This window comes from Plecotus auritus (genome assembly GCF_963455305.1).
Source record: "Plecotus auritus genome assembly, chromosome: 3".
In the NCBI taxonomy this organism is placed as follows: domain Eukaryota; kingdom Metazoa; phylum Chordata; class Mammalia; order Chiroptera; family Vespertilionidae; genus Plecotus; species Plecotus auritus.
This window is the reverse complement of record NC_137772.1, coordinates 43,805,393-43,826,445: the sequence shown is the minus strand read 5'-3', so window position 1 is coordinate 43,826,445 and position 21,053 is coordinate 43,805,393. Positions and strand designations below refer to the sequence as shown.

The 21,053-nt window shown below is 40.4% G+C and overlaps 1 protein-coding gene and 1 long non-coding RNA gene across 2 annotated transcripts in view; one reads left to right on the top strand and one right to left on the bottom strand.

Annotated features, from left to right (window-relative positions):
* Positions 1-2,819: 2,819 nt before the first annotated feature.
* Positions 2,820-8,205, bottom strand: LOC308244915. Its single transcript, XR_013960185.1, has 4 exons — positions 8,013-8,205; positions 6,003-6,086; positions 3,546-3,666; positions 2,820-3,025 (listed from the first exon to the last, which is right to left on the bottom strand). It is a non-coding gene; the product is annotated as an uncharacterized lncRNA (long non-coding RNA).
* The window catches only part of IPO5 (importin 5), a 57,263-nt gene continuing 43,950 nt past the window's right edge, over positions 7,741-21,053 (top strand). Inside the window, exons 1-3 of the mRNA XM_080661280.1 lie at positions 7,741-8,066; positions 15,695-15,775; positions 19,526-19,718. Coding sequence (XP_080517406.1) covers positions 7,977-8,066; positions 15,695-15,775; positions 19,526-19,718 — 364 coding nt within the window. The 5' untranslated portion in view covers positions 7,741-7,976. The remainder of the gene's footprint in view (positions 8,067-15,694; positions 15,776-19,525; positions 19,719-21,053) is intronic.

The following is a 21,053-nucleotide window of genomic DNA, read 5'->3' as shown; positions in this document are numbered from 1 at the left end:
TAAACTAAATCATATCTGAATCTCCCCCCCCCCCCATAATGGTTTAGGAATGTTCAGAAGGTTTGAGGGTTATGAATGTTATCATCCATGTATTTTGAACTGAGTTAAGAATATTGTGAAAATAGAAAAACAGTAATTGAAATCTGGATCCATTTCCTTCAGATCTCTAAGGAAAAACATTTTTAAAAAATAATAGCTTTTTTTGAGAAATAATTCACATACCATAAAGTTCACCCTTTTATTTTTTTTTTTAATATATTTCTTTATTGATTTCAGAGAGGAAGGAAGAGGGAGAGAGAGATAGAAACATCAATGATGAGAGAGAATCATTGATTGGCTGCCTCCTGTATGTCCCCCACCGGGGATGGAGCCTGAAACCCAGGCATTTGCCCTTGGCTGGAATCTAACCTAGGACCCGTCAGTCCACAGGCTGACGCTCTATCCACTGAGCCAAACTGGCCAGGGCTCACCCTCTTATTTTTTTTAAGAGAAGTTTATTTAGGAAGTCACAGAGGTAGAAGTGAGTCATAGAAGAAATGGGCTCAGGAAAGAAGTTACAGCAAAAGAAGGGCCCCTGGAGCTTAGGTGAGGAGAGAGAGAGAGAGAGAGAGAGAGAGAGAGAGAGAGAGAGAGAGAGAGAGAGAGAGAGAGAGAGAGAGAGAGAGACTCCTTGAGAGACAAAAGAGGAAAGAGAGGTTCCAGTGTGCTTGGGGTGGAATGTCCTGGGAAAGAAGGAGGTGGGGAAAGGCTGGAGAGCTCCAAGCCACACAGTTCACCCTTTTTTAAAGTATACAGTGGAGTGTTTCATATATTCAGAGTTGTGCATTCATCACCACTATCAGATTCCAGAACATTTTTATCACCTCAAAAAGAATCTCCATATCCATTAGCAGTCACTCCTCATTCCCTCCCCTCCTCTCTTGCTCCCTCCTCCCCGCCCACCCCCCCACCCCCAATCCCCAGGCTCCTGACAACCACTATTCTACTTTCTGTCTCTATGGATTTGCTGATTCTAGACATTTCACATAAATGAAACCACTTTTTATGTCTGGTTTCTTTAACTTATCATGTTTTTAAAGTTGATCCATGTTCTAGTATGTATCAGTGCTTCATTTCTTTTTATTGCCAAATAATAGCCCATTGTATGGCCACACCACATTTTGTTTACCTGTTCATCAGTTGATGTACATTTGGCTGGTTTCCACTTTGTGGCTATTATGAATAATTTTATGAACATTCATGTACAAGTTTTTTTTTTGAGTAGACATGTTACCATTTCTCTTGAGCATATTCTCAGGAGTAGAATTGCCGCATCATATAGTAACTCTGTATAACTTTTAAAGAATTACCAAATTGTTTTCTAAATTGAATACACCATTTTATATTCCCATAGACAATGTATGAGGGTTCCAGTATGAGGGTTTCAATTTCTCCACATCCTTACCAACACTTGCTATTGTCTTTATTATAGCCATTCTAGTGGAAATGAAGTGATATTTCATTGTGGTTTTGATTTGCATGTCTGTAATGACTAATGATGTTGATCATCTTTTATTGTATTTATTAGCTATTTGTTTTCTTGTATCTTCTTTGGGGAAATGTCTATTCAAATGTTTTACCCACTTTTGAATTGGGTTGCCTCTTTATTATTGGATGTAACAGTTCTTTATATATTCTGGATAAAAGTCCCTTAAAATATATGATTTACAAATTTTTTTGTCCAGTCTATGGGTTGTCTTTTCACTTTCTTGATGAAAAGACAACCCATTAAAGCACAGAAGTTTTTAACTTTAATAAAGTTTATCTATTTTTTCCTTTTGTCTTTTGTGATTTGGTGTTACATCTAAAAAAAAAATGATTGCTTAGTCCAAGTCCATGAAGATTTGCTCTGCTACCTTCTAAGAATTTTGTAGTTTTAGCTCCTATATTTAGGTCTAGGCTCTGTTTTGAGGTTCATATATGGTGTGAAGTAGTAGTCCAGCTTCATTCTTTTGCATGTAGATATCCAGTTGTACCATAACATCTGTTGCAAAGACTGTTCCAACACTAAATGGTCTTGGCACCTGTATCCATCAGTGTTCTCCAGAGAAATAAGATCAATAGTGTATATATATATATATATATATATATATATATATATATATATAGAGAGAGAGAGAGAGAGAGAGAGAGAGAGAGAGAGAGGGATTTATTTTAAGAAATTAGCTTACATTATTGTGGAGCTGGTATGACTGAAATCTATAGGTGCAGACCAGCAAGTGAATTTCATGTAAAAGTTGATGTTGAATTCTGAAATTTGCAGAGCAAGCCAGCAGGTTTGTGTTGCAAACTTGAAGCAGAATTGCTTCTTCTCTGGAAAACTCAGTCTGCTTTCCATGAGACCCACTCCCCTGGTGGAGTTTAATCTGCTCTACTTAAAATCAACTGATTTTATTTATTTATTATTCATTCATTCATTCATTCATTCAATCCTCACCCCAAGACACTTTCTCCACTGATTCCTCAGGGAGAGTGGAAGGGAGGGCAGAGACAGAGACAGAGAGAGACAAACATTGACATGAGAGACACATGTGCCCAACCAGAACCTGGGATCAAGCCCAAAACTGGGGCATGTGCCCCTGCCTGGAATAGTACCTTCGGCCCTTCAGTCTGAGGGTCGACACTCTAACCACTCAGCAAAACCAGCCAAGGCTCAACTGATTTTAAATATTAATCACATCCATAAATCTAGTGTTTGACCCAACAACTGGTAATAGCCTCACCAAGTTGAAACATTACCCATCACAGCATTCTTGTAAAAAATCAATTGACCACAAATATAAGGTTTCCTTCTGGATTCTCTATTTAATTCCATTGATCCATATGTCTATCCTTAAGCCAGTACCACAGTGTCTTCATTATTGTAGTTTTGTAGTAAGCTTTAAAATCAAGGTGTGAGTCTTCCAACTTCTGTTGGGTTCAAGATTGTTTTGGTTATTTGTAGTCTCTTGCAATTAATGTAAATTTTAGATCAGCTTGTCCATTTCTGGGGGGAAAAAAGCAGTTGAAATTTTAACAGTTATTACCTTAATTCCTGTATGCCAACTTGGGGAGTATTGCCATCTTGATATTAAGTCTTTCAATCCATGCATATGTAATGAGTTTTCATTTGTTTAGATCTTCCTAAATTTCATAATAAAATGTCTTCCTTTGTCTCTGATAACAATTTTATCATAAAATCTATTTTGTCTGATATTATTATAACTTTTCAGGTCTCTTTTGGATACTTTTTTCATGATATATCTTTTTCCATCCTTTTTCTTTAAACCTATCTGTGTTCTAAAGAAAAATATTGAACTTAATAACTTAAATTCTTCTAAGTATATTTTTATTTCAGGTGGGTGTTAAAATGCAGCAAATAGGGTTTTTAAATTCGTTTACTACATTTAAGGGAAAATAATCAACATCAAAAAATAAAAGGTATTCTTCCTTCCCCCAACTCTTAATCAGTCCTTGATTTAAGTTATCAGTATTTATTCTACAAGATCAAATCTGGAGTCACTTACCTTCTAAAGGTTCACAAATCTGTTTAATGTCAAACCAGCAGGGAAAAGAAATTCCTCAGCAAGGAATTGCTCAGAAAGTACTGTACCATGTCTCCAAATTCCTGAGAATCAAGTCGGAAAACTGGAAGCAACAGAAAGCACTATAAGGTAGGTGATGTTCACTTTGTGACAAGTCACTTCCTAAATCTAATGAACAAAGTATGGAGGACACCTATGTACAGCTAGATGGTTATTTTATTCTCTAGTAAAGCACTGTCCAATAAAAATATAATGTGACTCACAAATGTAAATTACATATGTAATTTTAAAGTTTCTAGTAGTTATATTTTAAAAAGTAAAAAATAGGCAAAATTGTTAATATAGTTAATTATAGTTTATTAGTAAATATAATTAACATATTTTATTTAAACCAGTATATTATCATTTCTACATGTGATCAATGTTAAATTGTTATTCTTAATTTCCTACTAAGTCTTTGAAATTTAGTGTGTATTTTAATTTAAAGCACATCTGAATTCGATTGAAAAGCACACATTTCAAGCAATCAAGAGCCATAATGGCTAGTAGTTACTATATTGGACAATGCAGCTATGGCATTTAATGTTGAAAATGGCCTTAAAATGCTCTATGATGATCATATCAAACTGAAATTTTTTTCTTAACCACAATTATTATGCATTGCCATAATAAGACTTATGTAATAGGATTATAAAAACATAAGGATGCCCGGTGTGGCTCACCAGTTTAGTGTGGAACTGTGAACCAGGAGGTCATGGTTTGATTCCCAGTCATGGCACATGCCTGGGTTGTGGGCTAAATCCCCAGTGGAGGGCATGCAAGGGGCAGCCAATCAACGATTCTCTCCCATCGTTGATGTTTCTCTCTCTCTCTCCCCACTTCCTTCCTCTCTGAAATCAATAAAAAATATTTTTAAAAACTAAAAAAACACACGTAATAATCTAACAGGTAGATGTGCAAGAGGTTTCAATCTGCATTAGTAATGATAGCTAACATTTAAGCATTTACTCTGTACCAGGCACTATGCCAAGTATTTTAACGCATGATGAAAGGTACTTCTATCTCCACTTCATAGAAGAAAAACATCGATCAGTTGTACACCACACATACATACACACATGCATCGCAACCAGGGATCAAACCCATAACTTGGGTATGTGCCCTGACCAGGGTGACCCTTCTGTGCATGGGATGATACTCCAACAGAACCACACTGGCCAGGGCTGTAATAGTTCATTTATATTATCTAAACTGACCCTCATAAGTTGTGACATAGAGAGCACATGTAGTTACAACTATCAGGACAAGTAGTTGTAGTTCTTTTAGAGTCCTGGGACAACTTTAAACAAATTACAGATTGTTCATTTGGTAGAATCTTCTTTTATTTTTATTTTTTAAAATATATTTTATTGATTTTTTACAGAGAGAAAGGGAGAGGGATAGAGAGTTAGAAACATCGATGAGAGAGAAACATCGATCAGCTGCCTCCTGCACACTCCCTACTGGGTATGTGCCCGCAACCAAGGTACATGCCCTTGACCAGAATCGAACCTGGGACCCTTGAGTCTGCAGGCTGATGCTCTAGCCACTGAGCCAAACCAGTTAGGGCTAGAATCTTCTTTTATTGACATTCAGCACCCAATAAGCCAGAAATGTTAAGGTAAGGCGTTATTAAGGCAAGACCAAATTCTACCACAGTTGAGAGAAGCTTTCTCAGAGGTGTTATAAGCCTAACTTCTCCAGCCACCTCCCATGTCTAGAACACTCCCATAAACATGGAAGTCCATACAACCAAGAAGAGTAACTGGAGAAGATTCGCATGTTCTCTTTCTAAGGATTTAGGACCAGACTGTGCAGAGAATTTTAACAAACATAAAAAAATCCAAAATTACCTAGGTTTCATAAAACAGTTGAAACTTCCAGTCTTTCATTTTCCCAACCTCACCCTTTTTCACAAGGGGTTCTAAACGCTCTAAGCAAATATGCTCCAGAACTTAACAGAGGTCGTGTCAGGTCTAATAAGCTAACGGGAAAGGCATCAGGAGTCAGCCATTCACAGTTAATCAGCCCAAAGCAGTGGCAGCTAATCAGGAGTAAGCTAGACAAATTTTTTACCCTTCCATTTGATTTCCAAGTATAATGTATTGTTAGGACTTTTGTGATTAATAACACCATATCCTAACAGCCATTATTATTCCATTTCATAGGTGAGAAATTGAGGCTTAGAGACATTATGTGCTCACCCAAGTTTACATAACTACTTAGAAACTAAAGACCCAAATCCACTCATGTTCACCGTTCATTACCTTTGATCATCTATTCTTGGGAAATAAGCTCCCTATTTTGAAATCTATAGACTTATGTTGGAATTTCCATTATTTAACAATTATTGAACAAATATATGCACTCTCCAGAGTCACTGCCAATAAAAACACTTACCACAGCAGGTGTTAAAAAATAGCTGAAGATCAGGCCGTCCTCTTGAGTAAGCCTCTAGACAATTTATCTTATTTCACTGGTAACCTAGTAATTAAAAATGGTTTATAGTATGTGATTCCCAAAATCTTAGTAACGATAGGAGAGGAAAAAGCCTCCTTAGAATCCAGACTTTACCACGGCTGGCAAGACCAAAAAAAAAAAAAACCCCCCAAAAAACCCACAAAAAAACCTGTAAACCTTTCATAGAGAAGCTTATCATTGTCACAGCTAAAACTTTCTAAGGGAGTTTTCTCCACAAATCAGTTAGAATCCTTTAACGTACCTTGGCTGACAATCACAATTGCATGGGGATCCCAGGGCCTCTGCCCAGAGATCCTGGACACAGTGGCCCAGATTCTAATATACAGCCAAGGTTTTAAATTCACCAAAAGGCAAATGTTTTTGTTTTGTTTGTTTTTTTATATATATTTTTTTTCATTGATTTTAGAGAGAAAGGGAGATGGAAACATCAATGATAAGAGAGGATCATTGATTGGCTGCCTCCTTCACGCCCCCTACTGGGGATGGAGCCCACAACCCGGGCATGTGCCCTTGACCAGAATCGAACCCTGGACGCTCTTCCCTCTGCAGGCCGCCGCTCTATCCATCCACGGAGCCAAACCGGTTAGGGCAAGGCAAATGTTTTAAGTCAGCTTCCAAAGAGCAGAACTTCAGCAAAATAGTCAACAGGAAATTAAATTTCCTAAATTAAATACTATGGACTGCCAGAGGTGGAGTACTCTCTACCTCAACCAATGTGTAATCTCATTAGAAATGTGGTGTCCTTTTGAAGCAAAAATGAATTGTGTTCTTTTTTCCAGTCAACCTTAGCCCAATGCAGTGGGCAGAGTAGGAGCTCAACAGAGGTGCCCTTTGATTTCAACATTGCTCTCAGCCTTTGGCAGTTCCTGTAGTAAAGGAAGATTGGGTGTATTATCTATGCATTAGTGTGCTGCCACTTAAATAAGGTCTCTGAGCCCCCAGTACCTGTGGGGATCAATAAACACGAGAGATCAACCCTACAAACGAGTGCTGCTCAACTTCTAGCAACCAAAGAACAGGACCCCCAAACCCGGAATTCAGGGAAATGGTCACGGATCCTGGGGTGGGGAGGAGTGGAGGCGTGTGTGCTACATAGGCGTGCCAGGACGGCCGAGGGCCGGGGAGAGGCCTGGCGGGAGAGCCCAGGGCTGAGTAACCCCTCTTCCGGGCCAGCCCAGGGCGTGAGTCACGAGGAGCGCAGGCTGCGTTAAGGGGCGGCCAAGAGGGTCTCACAGATGGAAGGTCGGTGGGGGGAGAATGGATGTGGAATTTAGTGGGAAATGGGTTTCAAAGGAGCTCTCTCGCTAGGGAGTGGGGGTTTGGGACCGCAGGAGCCAAAGGTGCAGGAGCTGGGGGCGCTCCTGGGGCTGCGGGGATGGGGCCGGCCAGCCAGAGGCGCCGAAATCTCCCGCGCTCTGAGCTGGCCCCTCCTCCCCGGCCGGGCCTCGAGGCCCTCGCCGCGGCCAGCCCCGCCAGCTGGCTCTTCCAGCCTCCCCCGCGACGCCGCAAGGGCCCCAGTTAAGTTGCTAAGTCCGGACCAGCCTGACCCACTCCTAACCCAGCGGCACGCCACGCGCCGCCAGTGACGGCACCGCAGGGTGCGTGGCCAATCGGCGTGGCTCCCGAGGAGGCGGCTTCGACCCCGCCCCTCGCGCCCAGGGCCAATGAGGCGCCGACGCCGGCGACCGCGGCGGGGTGAGGGGTCGCAAGGCCCCACCCCATCCTCCCCTTTCTCCTTTGCCCCGCCCTTTCCCGCCCGGCCCAGCTAGTCCCGCGCGCACAGCTGGTGCCGGTCCCCGCGCTGGGCCCGCCCCCCGCCACTCCCGCCGGCCCGCCAGCGCGCCTCACGGCTCCTGTCTCCCCTCCCTCCTTCTCTCTCTCACGCCTAGCGCAATGGCGGCGGCCGCGGCGGAGCAGCAACAGTTCTACCTGCTCCTGGGAAACCTGCTCAGCCCCGACAATGTGGTCCGGAAACAGGCAGAGGTAAGCGAGCTCGTCGCCCAGACGCCTTGACCCAGCCGGCGCGCCGATCCTCCCCGCGACACCGCCACACCGGGCCTCGGCCGCTCAGCCGCGGCGGCGCAGGCCGGGCCGGCGGGCGGCGGCAGCTCAGCCCACGTGTGAGGCGGCGCACGGCCCCCGGCGGTGCCCGGGGCCCTCCCGACTCTTTCAGCCGCGGGGCCCGGCTCCAGTTTCCTCCCGCCGCCCCTCGCACACACGTGCGGCCGCTCCTGACATACTGCCCCCGCCCAGATGGGAAAGCCGGGCGGCGGGGAGGGATGTGGGGTGTGGGGCGGACCCCGGGGTTCCCCTCATCCCTTTCCCGCTTTCTCCTAGTGTGAACCTCCCTCGCTCTTCTCCATGGTATCCACCCTGCCCGACCTTTTTGGTCTCCCAAACCCTGGCTGCTACCTGACCCATCACCTCTGCTTCTCTGCTGCCCCCTCACTCTAAGCTACCATCTGCCCCTCTATTCCCAACCTCTGCTTTTGAAATGTATGTCTAGCCCTTTTGCCTTCTTTCCACTTATTTCCACGTAGCCCTCTTTCTCTTTCCTAGTTCCTAATATCAGAAGCTGGATTTCCCACCTCTCCCAAGGTCTTGTGAAGTTACCTTTAGGGTTTCTTTCTAAGCAGCTTCCACCTTACTTTGCTCTTCCTTCGGAGAAGTCTTTGATCTCTAGAGATTTGTGGTCTCATAACGTAAATGGGATGTCCTGGGACTCCCGTTGTTTCACTGGGCCAGTGCCATATGTTTAAGTCTTGCATTTTCATTAAATCTAACCTGAATCATTCATTTTTTTAACTACCTCGAGCTCCTGGCCTCCGAAATGTGGAGCTGTGATATAGTTTCAAAAGACAGTATTGCAAGTTCATTTACAAAGTAGCAGTAAGACACCCTTGGTTCAATATAAGACTGGTGGTATACTGTCAGTGTTGAGAGCACAATTTATTTGAGACACTTCAAGGGAAGGGCAGAAACTTTCTTTTAAGTGCATTGTCAGAAGCTATCTTCAAACTTGATTATATATGGAGTTCTTTGCTACCTTGTGATTGAAGATTTCGATGATGCAGTGAAGGATGTTCAGCCAGATCTTTTTACAGAGTAAATAAACATTGATATTACATATAGCTAATGAAATCAGGGGACAGGTCCTGTGGACTCACAAGATTTATAGTTGTCTTTAAAATCAGTGTTGTTAATAGACTTTTAATAGATTTAAGAATGCTGGTTACACTTAGTGGTTTTTAAATGTGTGTGTGTGTTTTTTAATTGATTTCAAAGAGAGAAACTTCAGTGATAACAGAGAATCGTCAATCAGTTGCCTCTTGCATACCCCCTGCTGGGGATTAAGCCTGCAACCCTGGCATGTGCCCTAACCCTGACGGCAATCTAACCTCACCCTCCTGGTTCCTAGGTCGATGCTCAACCACTGAGCGACACCAGCCAGGCCTCTTAGTGCTTTTATAACTAGCAAAGTAAATACATTGAAAGTTCAGTTCTTTAAACAACTACTTTAAGCAACTACTAACTTTATCCTGATGACTTTTTATTTATTTATTATACATTTGAATACCTGTTCAGGGTAAAATTTCAAGTGGTGCAAATAGTTTCTTCTCATTCTCTAAAGGTAACCACTTTTAAATGTCTTGTGAATCACCCCTGAAAGAGCTTTACTAGTATGTATATGTTCATTTTTGCATTAATGGGCTTTTAATACACATTATTGTGCAGCTTGAATATTTCACATTGTCACATAAGAGGTTTTGTTAAAGCAGCAATGTAGAATTCCATCCTATGGATGTATTATTTATGCAACCAGTCCTCTGTGAATGAACATTGAGATTTCCAGTGTCCTGCTCTTGAAAACAGTGCTGTACGTAGAAGTAAATGTATCCCTATCTTTTCAGACTTTGCCAGGTTTATTTGTAGAATACTTAAAAGTATTTGTCCTTAAAAGTAATATGCATTTATTAGTTGCATCAACTTGTACTCTTGTGACGATGCCTATTAAAACATTGTAATGCTTTCTGCTAACTCTAGAAGTAATTTTTCACAGAAATAAGTTCTTAATCCCAACACATAATAGAAATTTCCATGTGTTGCAAAGCAGAACAGCATTGTAATTAGTAAGCTAATTTAATTCTGCCTCTTCTTGCTTAAGTCTCTATTGTCAAGCCTAGCGGGGAATCTCTCTTCTGTAGAACAAAAATATGTGTCTGGTTCAGTTTGAATTCCAATTGGTGCCTGTTGTAAATTTTTTATCACTTCCATCACTTGGGGATAGTTAGCGGCACTCAGTAAATTTTCTCATATAGAACAATTGAAAATAAGTACTGTTATTTTCTTAGTCTCTTTATTCCTAGTGAAAACATTCAAATAATATATTTTTACTTTTTTAGTATATGTGAAATATTATAATACAGGATTTTCTTAATTTGACACAGGAAAAAGTAAGTGTTAGAGGGCCAGCTCCTTGGAACCATATAACTTAGTAATATGCTAATCTGTAATGAAAGCAAAATATTATTTGAAAAAAGAAATACCTGCACATGATGATACCCAATACTCCCTTTTTTGCGTTATAAAATGAGCCCTTTATCACAGCCTGATACAAATACAGAATTTTTTTTTAACTAAGGGCTTGGTCAGGGTTCAGGAAATACCTTTGTAATTTACTCAATCAAAATAGAAATACTTAGTTGACACATAAATATCAAACTGTTGACTAAGGTGACTTTTTTTATATTCAAATAGGAAGTTAAGTACAGTAAAAGATTCTTTGTTTGTAATTATTTAAATCATTGAAGAACTTCAAAACTTCAAAAAGTTTAAGTTTTTTTCATTGTATAAATCATTTGATAGTCTCTATATCTTCTATTTAAAAATCTTAAAGGATTTTTCTCTTTAACTTTACAAAAATGTTTACACTATTTGAAGAAATTATTTAAATGTCCTTGTTTCAAAATATAATTCACATGAATGAACAATTGAGTAAATAATTGACAGGTAATCCAGAGTTAAATATCCATGATGACTTTTTTTTGTTATTAATCCTCATCCGATGACATTTTTTCCATTGATTTTTACAGAGAGTGGAGGCGGGTGAGGGGAGAGAGAGAGAAAAACATTGATGTGAGAAGAGGTACATCGATTGGTTGCCTCTCACATGTGCCCGGGCTAGGATTGAGCTTGCCACCAAAATATGTGCCCTTGACCAGAATTGAACCCAGGATCCTTCAGTCCACCGGCCAACACTATCCCCTGAGCCAAACCAGCTAAGGCCATGATGACATTTTTATATGAAATAAATATTTTATCAATCATATACATAGATTGTATATTTTTATTAATTTTTTAAATCCTCACCTGAGGATTTTTTTAAATTGATTTTTGAGAGAGAGAGAAAGAGAAACTGATCAGTTTCCTCCCATATGTGCCCCAACTGGGTTCGAACCCATAACCTAGGTATGTACCCTGTCTGGGAATTGAACCCACAACCTTTTGGTGTGCGGGATGATGCTCCAACGAACTGAGCTACCTGGCCAGGGCTAATTAATTTTTCCCATTGACTTTATACCTCATTGATTCTAATATAGAACTTTAAATTGAAGGAGGGCAACATTGCAATATTGATTTGAATTGAAGGAGGGTAACATTGAAAACTACATCTGATTTTTGAGAAACCCAGGTGTTTACTGGGTAAAAGTTGTCTCTTTTATGTATCCATTCACAAGATAGGCCCTCTAAATATTTATGGAATGAGTGAGATAAGTATGTTAGCATTTCTCCTTTGTGGCAGGGAAGGTGGGAGGTGAAATTTCCTTATATTGTGCGATTGTGCATGTAGAACAAATGGAATTGAAATTTCATTTGCCACAACACTGGTGACATTTATTGAATTTGCCTGGGCTAGTGCTAGGAATAGTCCTAGAAGTTTTCTTTATATTTGCTTAGAAATATTCTTTATACTCTAATGTGCTAGGGTCTAGGAATACAAAGAGGAAAAGATACCATACCTGCCTTTGTGGGACTCGGCCTGTTTAGACTAAGAAAAAGTTATTATTTGTTTATTTATTTACTTAGAGGATTGGGCCTAAGCCAGCAGTCAGACATCCCTCTTGCAGTCTAGGGCTCTCACAGTCCAGGACCCCTTGCTCGCTACTTACCGCCTGCCTGCAGTGGAGGCAGGAGAGGCTCCTGCCACCACCGCTGCACTCACCAGCTGTGAGCCTGGCTTCTGGCTGAGTGGTGCTCCCCCTGTGGGAGTGCACTGACCACCAGGGGGCAGCTCCTGCATTGAGTGTCTGCCCCCTGGTGGTCAGCACGCATCATAGCGACCAGTTGTTCTGCCATTCGGTCGATTTACATATTAGCCTTTTATTATATAGGATTTTTAAATAATTTTTAAAGCCTCCCCTGAGGGCACTTTTTAAAATTTGTTTTTATTTGAGAGAGAGAGAGAGAAACATTTATGTGAGACAGAAATATCAATCAGTTGCCTCTCAAATGCACCCTGAACAGGGATCAAACCCAAAACCTGGGTACATGCCCTGACTGGGAATCAAGCCACCATATTTTGGTGTACGGGATGATGCTCCAACCAACTGAGCCACCTAACCAAGGTGAAAAAGTTACACCAGATTTTAAAGCTATTTTCTTTTTATCAAACTATTATCCTTTCTTTTCAAACTATTGTCCTGACCCATGTTTTGTAATACTATATCTGAATTGCTACAGTGGAACAGATCAAATGGGAGAAAACTCTCAGGAGTCAGATGTCACTCATGCTAAACTGTTCCTCCTTGATTTCTAATTTATAATGAAACTAGAGGCCCGGTGCACAAAATTCATGCGTGGGGGTCCCTCAGCCCAACCTGTACCCTCTCCAATCCAGGAGTTGTCAGGGGATGTCCTACTGATGGCTTAGGCCCACTCCCCGTGGTTCTCTGCTCTCTGCGGGACTTGAGAGCTTCGCCACAGCCATGGAAACAAAGTCCCCCATGCTCTGCTGTCCGCTCTCTGTCTGCTGGGCCTGGGGCTTCCCCGCCATCATCCTGCGAATGAAGCCCCCATGCCCTGCTATCTAGGCTCTGTCTGCCGGGCCTGGGGGCTTCCCCGCCACTGCCGCGCTAAGAAAGCCCCCATGCCCTGCTGTCTGCCTGGCCTCGGGGCTTCCCCACCTCTGCCCTGCAAAAGAAGCCCCCATGCCCTGCTATCCAGGCTCTGTCAGTGACAGGCCTGGACACTCCAGCAGCGGCGGAGTGGCAAGACTGGATCTGCCCCCTCTGGCGGCAGATCCAGCCTCACCGCTTGGTCCCCGCAACCCCCAGCCGGGCCGCCAGGCCCAGACACTCCAGCGGCAGGGCTGAGGGGACTGGGCATTGCCATCTTGTGGCTATGGGTGCCGCCATCTTTGCGACGGTTAATTTGCATATTACTCTTTTATTAGATAGGATAGAGTTTAATATTTGACTTAATCCTTATAAGTCTCTGTTAGAATTAGCATAGGCTAATTCACACTAATAGTCTCAATGTGGCCAAGGTTAGAGATCATCAAAATTTATAACAGGATTTCTGAGAGTGATATACTAATAAAGACTTGATTTAGCCATTGGAGATTTAATGGTTAAACATTTATAGCATCTACAGTACACCAGGGGCTCAGCCAAGGTACAAGGAATAAAAAGACATTTTTAGTGTACTGTGAGAGATTATGTATAAATGAAAAGGCTATATTGGTTTTTGAGTTGCTTTGATAAAGATTAAGTGAAAAATCTCAAAGTATATCTATTTTTGCAATCTTTTGAATATTTTTACATAAATTACATCATTTCTGGGTAAATAAATTCAAGCCATCTTCTCTCAGCTGTGACTACTTTGTGCTACAGTTTTCAGCATTGTTATGTTGTATGTGCTTGTATACTTGAGAGAAACGTGAGGTTATCAGAAGATTTTGAATTCTCCTTTCTACCAAATTTGTTCTTCTGTAGATTGAGATAATGTTTGAGAAATTTGAAAACTATGTAGTGCTGTATAAATAGAACTGGTTGTTTGGTGGAGTCATCCCCCAAGGGTGAAACCCGCAGAGCATTTAGTGCCAAGGAGATTTTGAGTGCAGTTAGCCTCAGAAGACCAAGGTCTACTTTGGGCGAGTCATTTAATTTCTAGCCTTATTTCCTTACTAGAGGCTTGGTGCACGAGATTCGTGCACTCGGGGGTCCCTCAGCCTGGCCTGCGCCCTCTCGCCTTTCAGGAGCCCTCAGGGGACATCCTTAGCGCTGCCGCAGAGGCAGGAGAGGCTCCCACCACTGCTGTGCTCGCCAGCTGTGAGCCCGGCTTCTGGCTGAGCAGCACTCCCCCTGTGGGAGCACACTGACCATCAGGGGGCAGCTCCTGCATTGAGCGTCTGCCCCCTGGTGGTCAGTGCACATCGTAGTAACTGGTCGTTCAGCTGTTTGGTCAATTTGCATGTTAGCCTTTATTATGTAGGCTAGGATATGTCAGTATCTCCAGGATGCCATGGAGCAATCACTTAATAAAAAGTGTAACGTAGATGTGGATTCAGAGACACCCTGTTTTCCCTTTTTTGTCCTTATCACTCTGTCCAGAGAAATCAGGTAAATTTTATGGGGTGGTAGCTAGTAGACAGCAGGCAAGCTCTTTGAACTTAGACTGCTACAAAATTAACATGTTATCTACATTATACCCTTGAAGTGGATAGATCAGAATGGACTATCTATACTTATTGCCAATTCTAGTCGATCAGTTTAAAGAGGTTTCTTGGGGAAAATTAATGATTTCTTTTCCATAGTAAAAGACTACTATTGTTAGAATTTTTATACGTGCACATGGATAATACTTTCACTTAATTTTGTAGACATTATATACTTAGGTCTTGTGTTTTGATCCACTCTGACCATCTGTCTTTTGGTGTCAACTTTGTTTTTATTGTTAACCAGTTTGTTCTCATTTGACATTATTAATAGAAAAGGAGAGAAGTGTCCTGAGTCTCAAAACCTACATTTCAAAATCTAATAAAGTCTTCTGGCCAAATTTCTTCTGACTGTATGTATTTTTGTGTATAATATGGTTTTAGTATAATCCTTGCTTGAAAAAAAAAGGTAGCATAAAAAATTTGAACACTTTCCCTTTCTCTGACTTGCCTCATCTGATAGTTGTAAGTAATGCTCATTTGAACCAGTTCCATATCTTCTGATCTAAAAATGTTGACAAGATAAGCAGTTTTCCATGATCTAAGGAGATAGTGAGTACTTATTTTGCAGCATGGTAGCTCAAGTCACACTTAATACCTTCATAGGCCTTGAGTTTTGTTTATCAGGGGATCAAAAGTTCGGGAAATGTGTACACGTCAAAAAAATCTAAGAGATAATGGTAGAAAGGAATTTAATAAGTAACTCCTTGAACATCTTTTTTTCCCTAACCTATCTGAAGTATATTTTATGGTACAGGAGGAAATTTTAACACCAGGCCTAGATTATATGACTTCGCATGCATGGATCTTTCCCAGCCTTCATTTCTTTTCACTGGTGTACTCATGATGTTTTCTAACTATATTCTAACCTTTCATGTTTTTCTTTTTCATGTAGGAAACCTATGAGAATATCCCAGGCCAGTCAAAGATCACATTCCTCTTACAGGCCATCAGAAATACTACAGCTGCTGAGGAGGTACTATAATATTTGAGAATATATTCTTTATTGTTGTTGTTGTTGTTGAGGAGGTACTATAATATTTGAGAATATATCTTTATTGTTGTTGTTGTTATTATTATTATTATTATTATTATTATTATTATTTCAGAGAAAAAGGGAGAGGGAGAGATGGAGACATCAATAATGAGAGAAAATCACTGATTGGCTGCCTCCTGCACGCCCGCTACTGGGGATTGAGCCTGCCAACTAGGCATGTGCCCTTGACCAGAATCTAACCTGGGACCCTTCAGTCCGCAGGTCGATGTTCTAACCACTGAGCAAAACCAGCTAGGGCGAGAATATATTCTTATAAGTTAAGTTGGGTGTTAGATGGTGGTCAAAGTGAATAGTGAGGACTACTGTTACTGTATAGACATTACCAGAACTTTGAACTTATTTGCTAGAAGCTATTTTGGAGTTAAAAACATTTTTAAGTGCTCGTATTAAAAATGACGATGATGTATCCCCCATGTCAAATGATGTGTTCCAGGATATTTAAGTTAATATTTTAAAAATAATTACATTAAAATTATTAAATACAAGTGATTTCTGTGGCTATAAAAAATTTTCTAGCTCAAGACAGTTCATTCTAAAGGAAGAAATTTAATTCAGTATTTTAATGTGTTGCTAAATGATTCTGAAAAAATACTTTTTATCTCTTTTAAAATGTTATCCTTATAGCTATCTCTAAATGGAGAGAAATATCTACTATAAAGATGTTTGGGAATAAAGGACATTTTGTAGAGTCCTTTTAAAATCATGGCTTTTAGCAAATTAACTAGTTACCAAATCAAATTTGTAGTTTCTTCCTGCTTTTCTATGAATTTATAGCTAATTTCTTTCTTCCCAAAAGTAATATCTGTGTATAACATTGAATGTGACTTGAATATCCTGTTTATTTTGGAAAAATCATTAAAATGCCCAAATCGAGAAAACGTATGTCTATTCTTTAATTCAAAATGAATGTCAAATATGAACAATAAACTTAAGTCTCTAAAAAGTTGGCTATTTTAATTCTTGAAGATAGATGCAAGTTAGCTACAAGATAATTATTTTTTCAAATTATGAGAGAAAATTTATTTGAAAAGTTACAGAGGTAGTAGAAGTGAGCCATGTGGGCTGTGTAGGCTCAGGAAACATTACAGAAACAAAAGAAGGGCCCTTGGAGCTTAGGGGCAAGAAAGGCAAAGGTTAGGACACCTAGGAAGAAGAAGAAGAAGGGGAGGGAAAAGGCCAGAGCATGCTTCCCACAGGGAGGATGCACAGCTACAAAACAAATTTTAAAACAATAAAATAAAAATTGTTGAATTTTACTTTTAAAAACCCATATTGAGCTCTGGGCAGGTGGCTCAGTTGATTGGAGCATCATCCCCTACCAGGGGTGGGCAAACTTTTTGACTCGAGGGCCACAATGGGTTCTTAAACTGGACCGGAGGGCCGGAACAAAAGCATGGATGGAGTGTTTGTGTGAACTAATATAAATTCAAAGTAAAGGAGCGGAGGGGAGAGCAAGAGAACTGGATAGAACAGCCGGATCCAGCCCACGGGCCGTAGTTTACCCACGGCTGCCCTACACCAAAAGGTTGTGGGTTTGATCCCCAGTCTGGGCATATGTGGGAGACAACTGATCTGTTTCTCTCTTACATCCATGTTTCTCCCTTCCTCTTTCTCTAAAAATCAATAGAAACAATCCTCAGGTAAAGATTTTTAAAAATACCTATATTGAATCCCATTTAAATCTTGATTTGATTTAGGAATTAGATGATTGTGAACTGGCCTCAGCATTTTTATTGTGGCTTCATTGTTTTCAGTATATGTATGAGAATAGAAATATTTTAGCCACTTTTATAGGAATTTTAACCACTTTGAATTTTTGTTGTTGTTAATCCTTATCCAAGGCTATATTTCCATTGATTTTTAGAAAGTGTGTAAGGAAGAGGGAGAGAGAGAGAAACATCCATGTGAGATAGACACATGGAATAGTTGCCTCCTGCAGCGCCCCAACCAGGGCCAGGGATTGAGCCTGCAACTGAAGTATGTGCCCTTGACAGAAATCAAACCCAGGACCCTTCAATCTGCGGGCTAACACTCTATCCAATGAGCCAAACCGGCTAGGGCTAACATATAAAGTATTTGTTTTTTTAATCATAGTCTAATGGGAGAGTGTAACAGTTTTTTTCTTTTTAAATATTTTTATTGATTTCAGAGAAGAAGGGAGAGGGGCAAAGAAATAGAAATATCAATGATGAGAGAGAATCATCGATTGGCTGCCTCCTGCACACCCCCCACTGGGGATCGAGCCTACAACCTGGGCATGTGCCCTTGACCGAAATCGAACCCAGGACCCTTCAGTCCATAGGCCGACACTCAACTGAGCCAAACCAGCCTAGGGCTACAGTACAAATTTTTTAATAAGTTTGCTATCTGTTATAAATAGTTCAGATGAAAAGATTTCTCAGTGAAAAGTAAATGGAGCACTGGTCAGTTTGGCTCAGTGGATAGAGCATCGGACTGCGGGCTAAAGGGTCCCGGGTTCGATTCCGGTCAGGGGCATGTGCCTTGGTTGCGGGTACATCCCCAGTGGGGGGTGTGCAGGAGGCAGCTGATCGATGTTTCTGACTGTCTATTCCTCTCCCTTCCTCTCTGTAAAAAAATCAATAAAATATATTTTTAAAAAAGTAAATGGAGAAAAAAATTGGCAAATTTTTTTTGTATAGCTTAACTCTTTGTTGATCATAGTCCCAAAGTAATTTGATAAAGAATAGCTGTAGCCCCAAAAAGAAAAAGAACATGTATAATTTGGTTTATGGGTTTAATAGCAAATTTTAGAATGGTGTTTGTGTCAACTTTTGATAATCTAAAGGAATATTATACAGAAAACACCAAACTTAAATAAATTCTTCAGGTTTGAAAATGGGATAAGAATATGCACATTGAGATTGATTATCATTTTTTTGGTGTTGGGAACTTAAAATGTTTGTTTGCATGAATGAAGCGTAAACATAAATAGATTTGATAGCATTTTATCTAAAGAGGTTAATGAAAAGTCAGTAATATAGCAAGATAGGCCAGGATGGGAGTATGCGATTATGTGGGAGATGCACTTTGGATACTAGAGTGAGTGCCAAATGGAGAAGTAGGAAATACAGTTTTTATTAAGATCTGTTTTTCTCCCCAAAGAGTGTATTATTAAAAATAGGAATTTTAAACAGGTTTATCACTGCTGTGATGTGTTCCTATTTGAGATGTATTATGTTCAGGTCTTTTACTCAGCTATAAACAAAAATACTTTTGGGTGGTATTTTCTTATATAGTAGGCTAATGTGATTAGAAATACTTTCATGTATTTTTTATAAAATCATTTTTATAAAATGCTTTTGGAATGAATTGTGAAAAGAGTCATGAGCCCTGGCCAGTTTTGCTCGGTGGTTAGAGCATCAGTCCCAGAAACAAAGGTTTACGGGTTCAATTCCTGGTCAAGGAGGCAACTAATCAATATGTCTCTCTCATATGGATGTTTCTCTCTTCCCCTCCTTCCTTCCATCTCTCTCTCCCAGTCCTCCCCCCTTCCACTCTTATCTTCTCTAAAAATCAATGGAAAAAATATCCTTGGGTGAGGATTAAAATAGAGTAGTGAAATACATAAATGGCAGAGGGAATCTAGTTTGTTGGAAATTTTTTGCTTTAGGAAGACACTAAGTTATTAACAATGTTATATATTTATAGGCTAGACAAATGGCTGCTGTTCTCCTAAGACGTCTTTTGTCCTCTGCATTTGATGAAGTCTACCCAACTCTTCCTTCTGATGTCCAGACTGCCATCAAGAGTGAACTACTAATGATTATTCAAATGGAAACACAGTCTAGCATGAGGAAGAAAATTTGTGATATTGCTGCAGAGTTGGCCAGAAATTTAATAGGTTTGTATGCAAATGCATTTATTATTATCTCTATATATAAAAGCCTAAGTGACTGAACAACCGAATGACCAGTCGCTATAAGGCTCACTGACCACCTGGGGACAGACGCTCAACGCAGGAGCTGCCACATGGTGGTCAATGCGCTCCCACAGCCAACCTCCCACAGTCCCTCCTGCTGGCCCCCATCAGGACTGGGCGAGACGGCTCTGATCAGCCCCAATTGCCTTCCAGGCCAAGGGACCCCACCCGTGCACGAATTCATGCACCAGTCCTCTAGTTACGTTATAAAAGAAAAAACACAGTTGGCATTGAATAATATGGGTTTGAATTGCATGGGTCCACTTATATGGGGATTTTTTTTTTTGCAATTCGCTGTTGGGAGTCTGGATACGGTGGGTTGACTGTATGCATTGTTCTACACCATCTTATGTAGTAGACTTGAGCATCCATGAATTTTGTTACCTGACGCAGGTCCTAGGATCAATCCCCAGTGGATACTGAGAGACAAATTGGGGGAGTCAAAAGTTAATTGTGATTTTCTATTGTGTTTGGGGTCGGTACCCCTAAACCGCCCCCACCACTACATTGTTCAAGGATCAAGTGTATATTCTTTTTTTCTTCTTTTTTTTTTTTAAGTGGAATCTAGAGGAAAATTCACAAGAACCTAAGTATCATTTATTCTGTTAAAAATGAGAGTGATTATGGATTCTGCATTTAGGGCCAAAATGATAGATGTTTGTGAAATGCAGTCATACCACTGGAGTTTATCATGTGGAGAATTAGTATTATAGTTTGCTTGAAAATTGTTGGTTTTGTTTGTTGGGTTTTTTTTTAATATATTTTATTGATTTTTTTACAGCGAGGAAGGGAGAGGGATAGAGAGTTAGAAACATCGATGAGAGAGAAACATTGATCAGCTGCCTCCTGCACACCCCCTACTGGGGATATGCCTACAACCAAGGTACATGCCCTTGACCGGAATCGAACCTGGGACCCTTCAGTCCGCAGGCCAATGCTCTATCCACTGAGCCAAACCGGTTAGGGGAAAATTGTTGGTTTTATTCCCGCTTAATCTGTACAGTTTTGAAAGCATAGACTGACTTATAGCTTACTTTATAGACTTGCCAATACAACAAGAAATTAGTGGAATCCAGGTGCTTTTGCTATTATATTTGTGTATTTCTAAATTATGTGCTATTATACTATTTACATGATAAAATACCCAAAAATATTTTTAAAGGATGAGATAAAAGAAAAACATCTAAAATTGCATTTTCTCAACAGTCAAGACTTTTTGGTCACTCTAAAAATATTAATAAAGTACTTGAATATTCT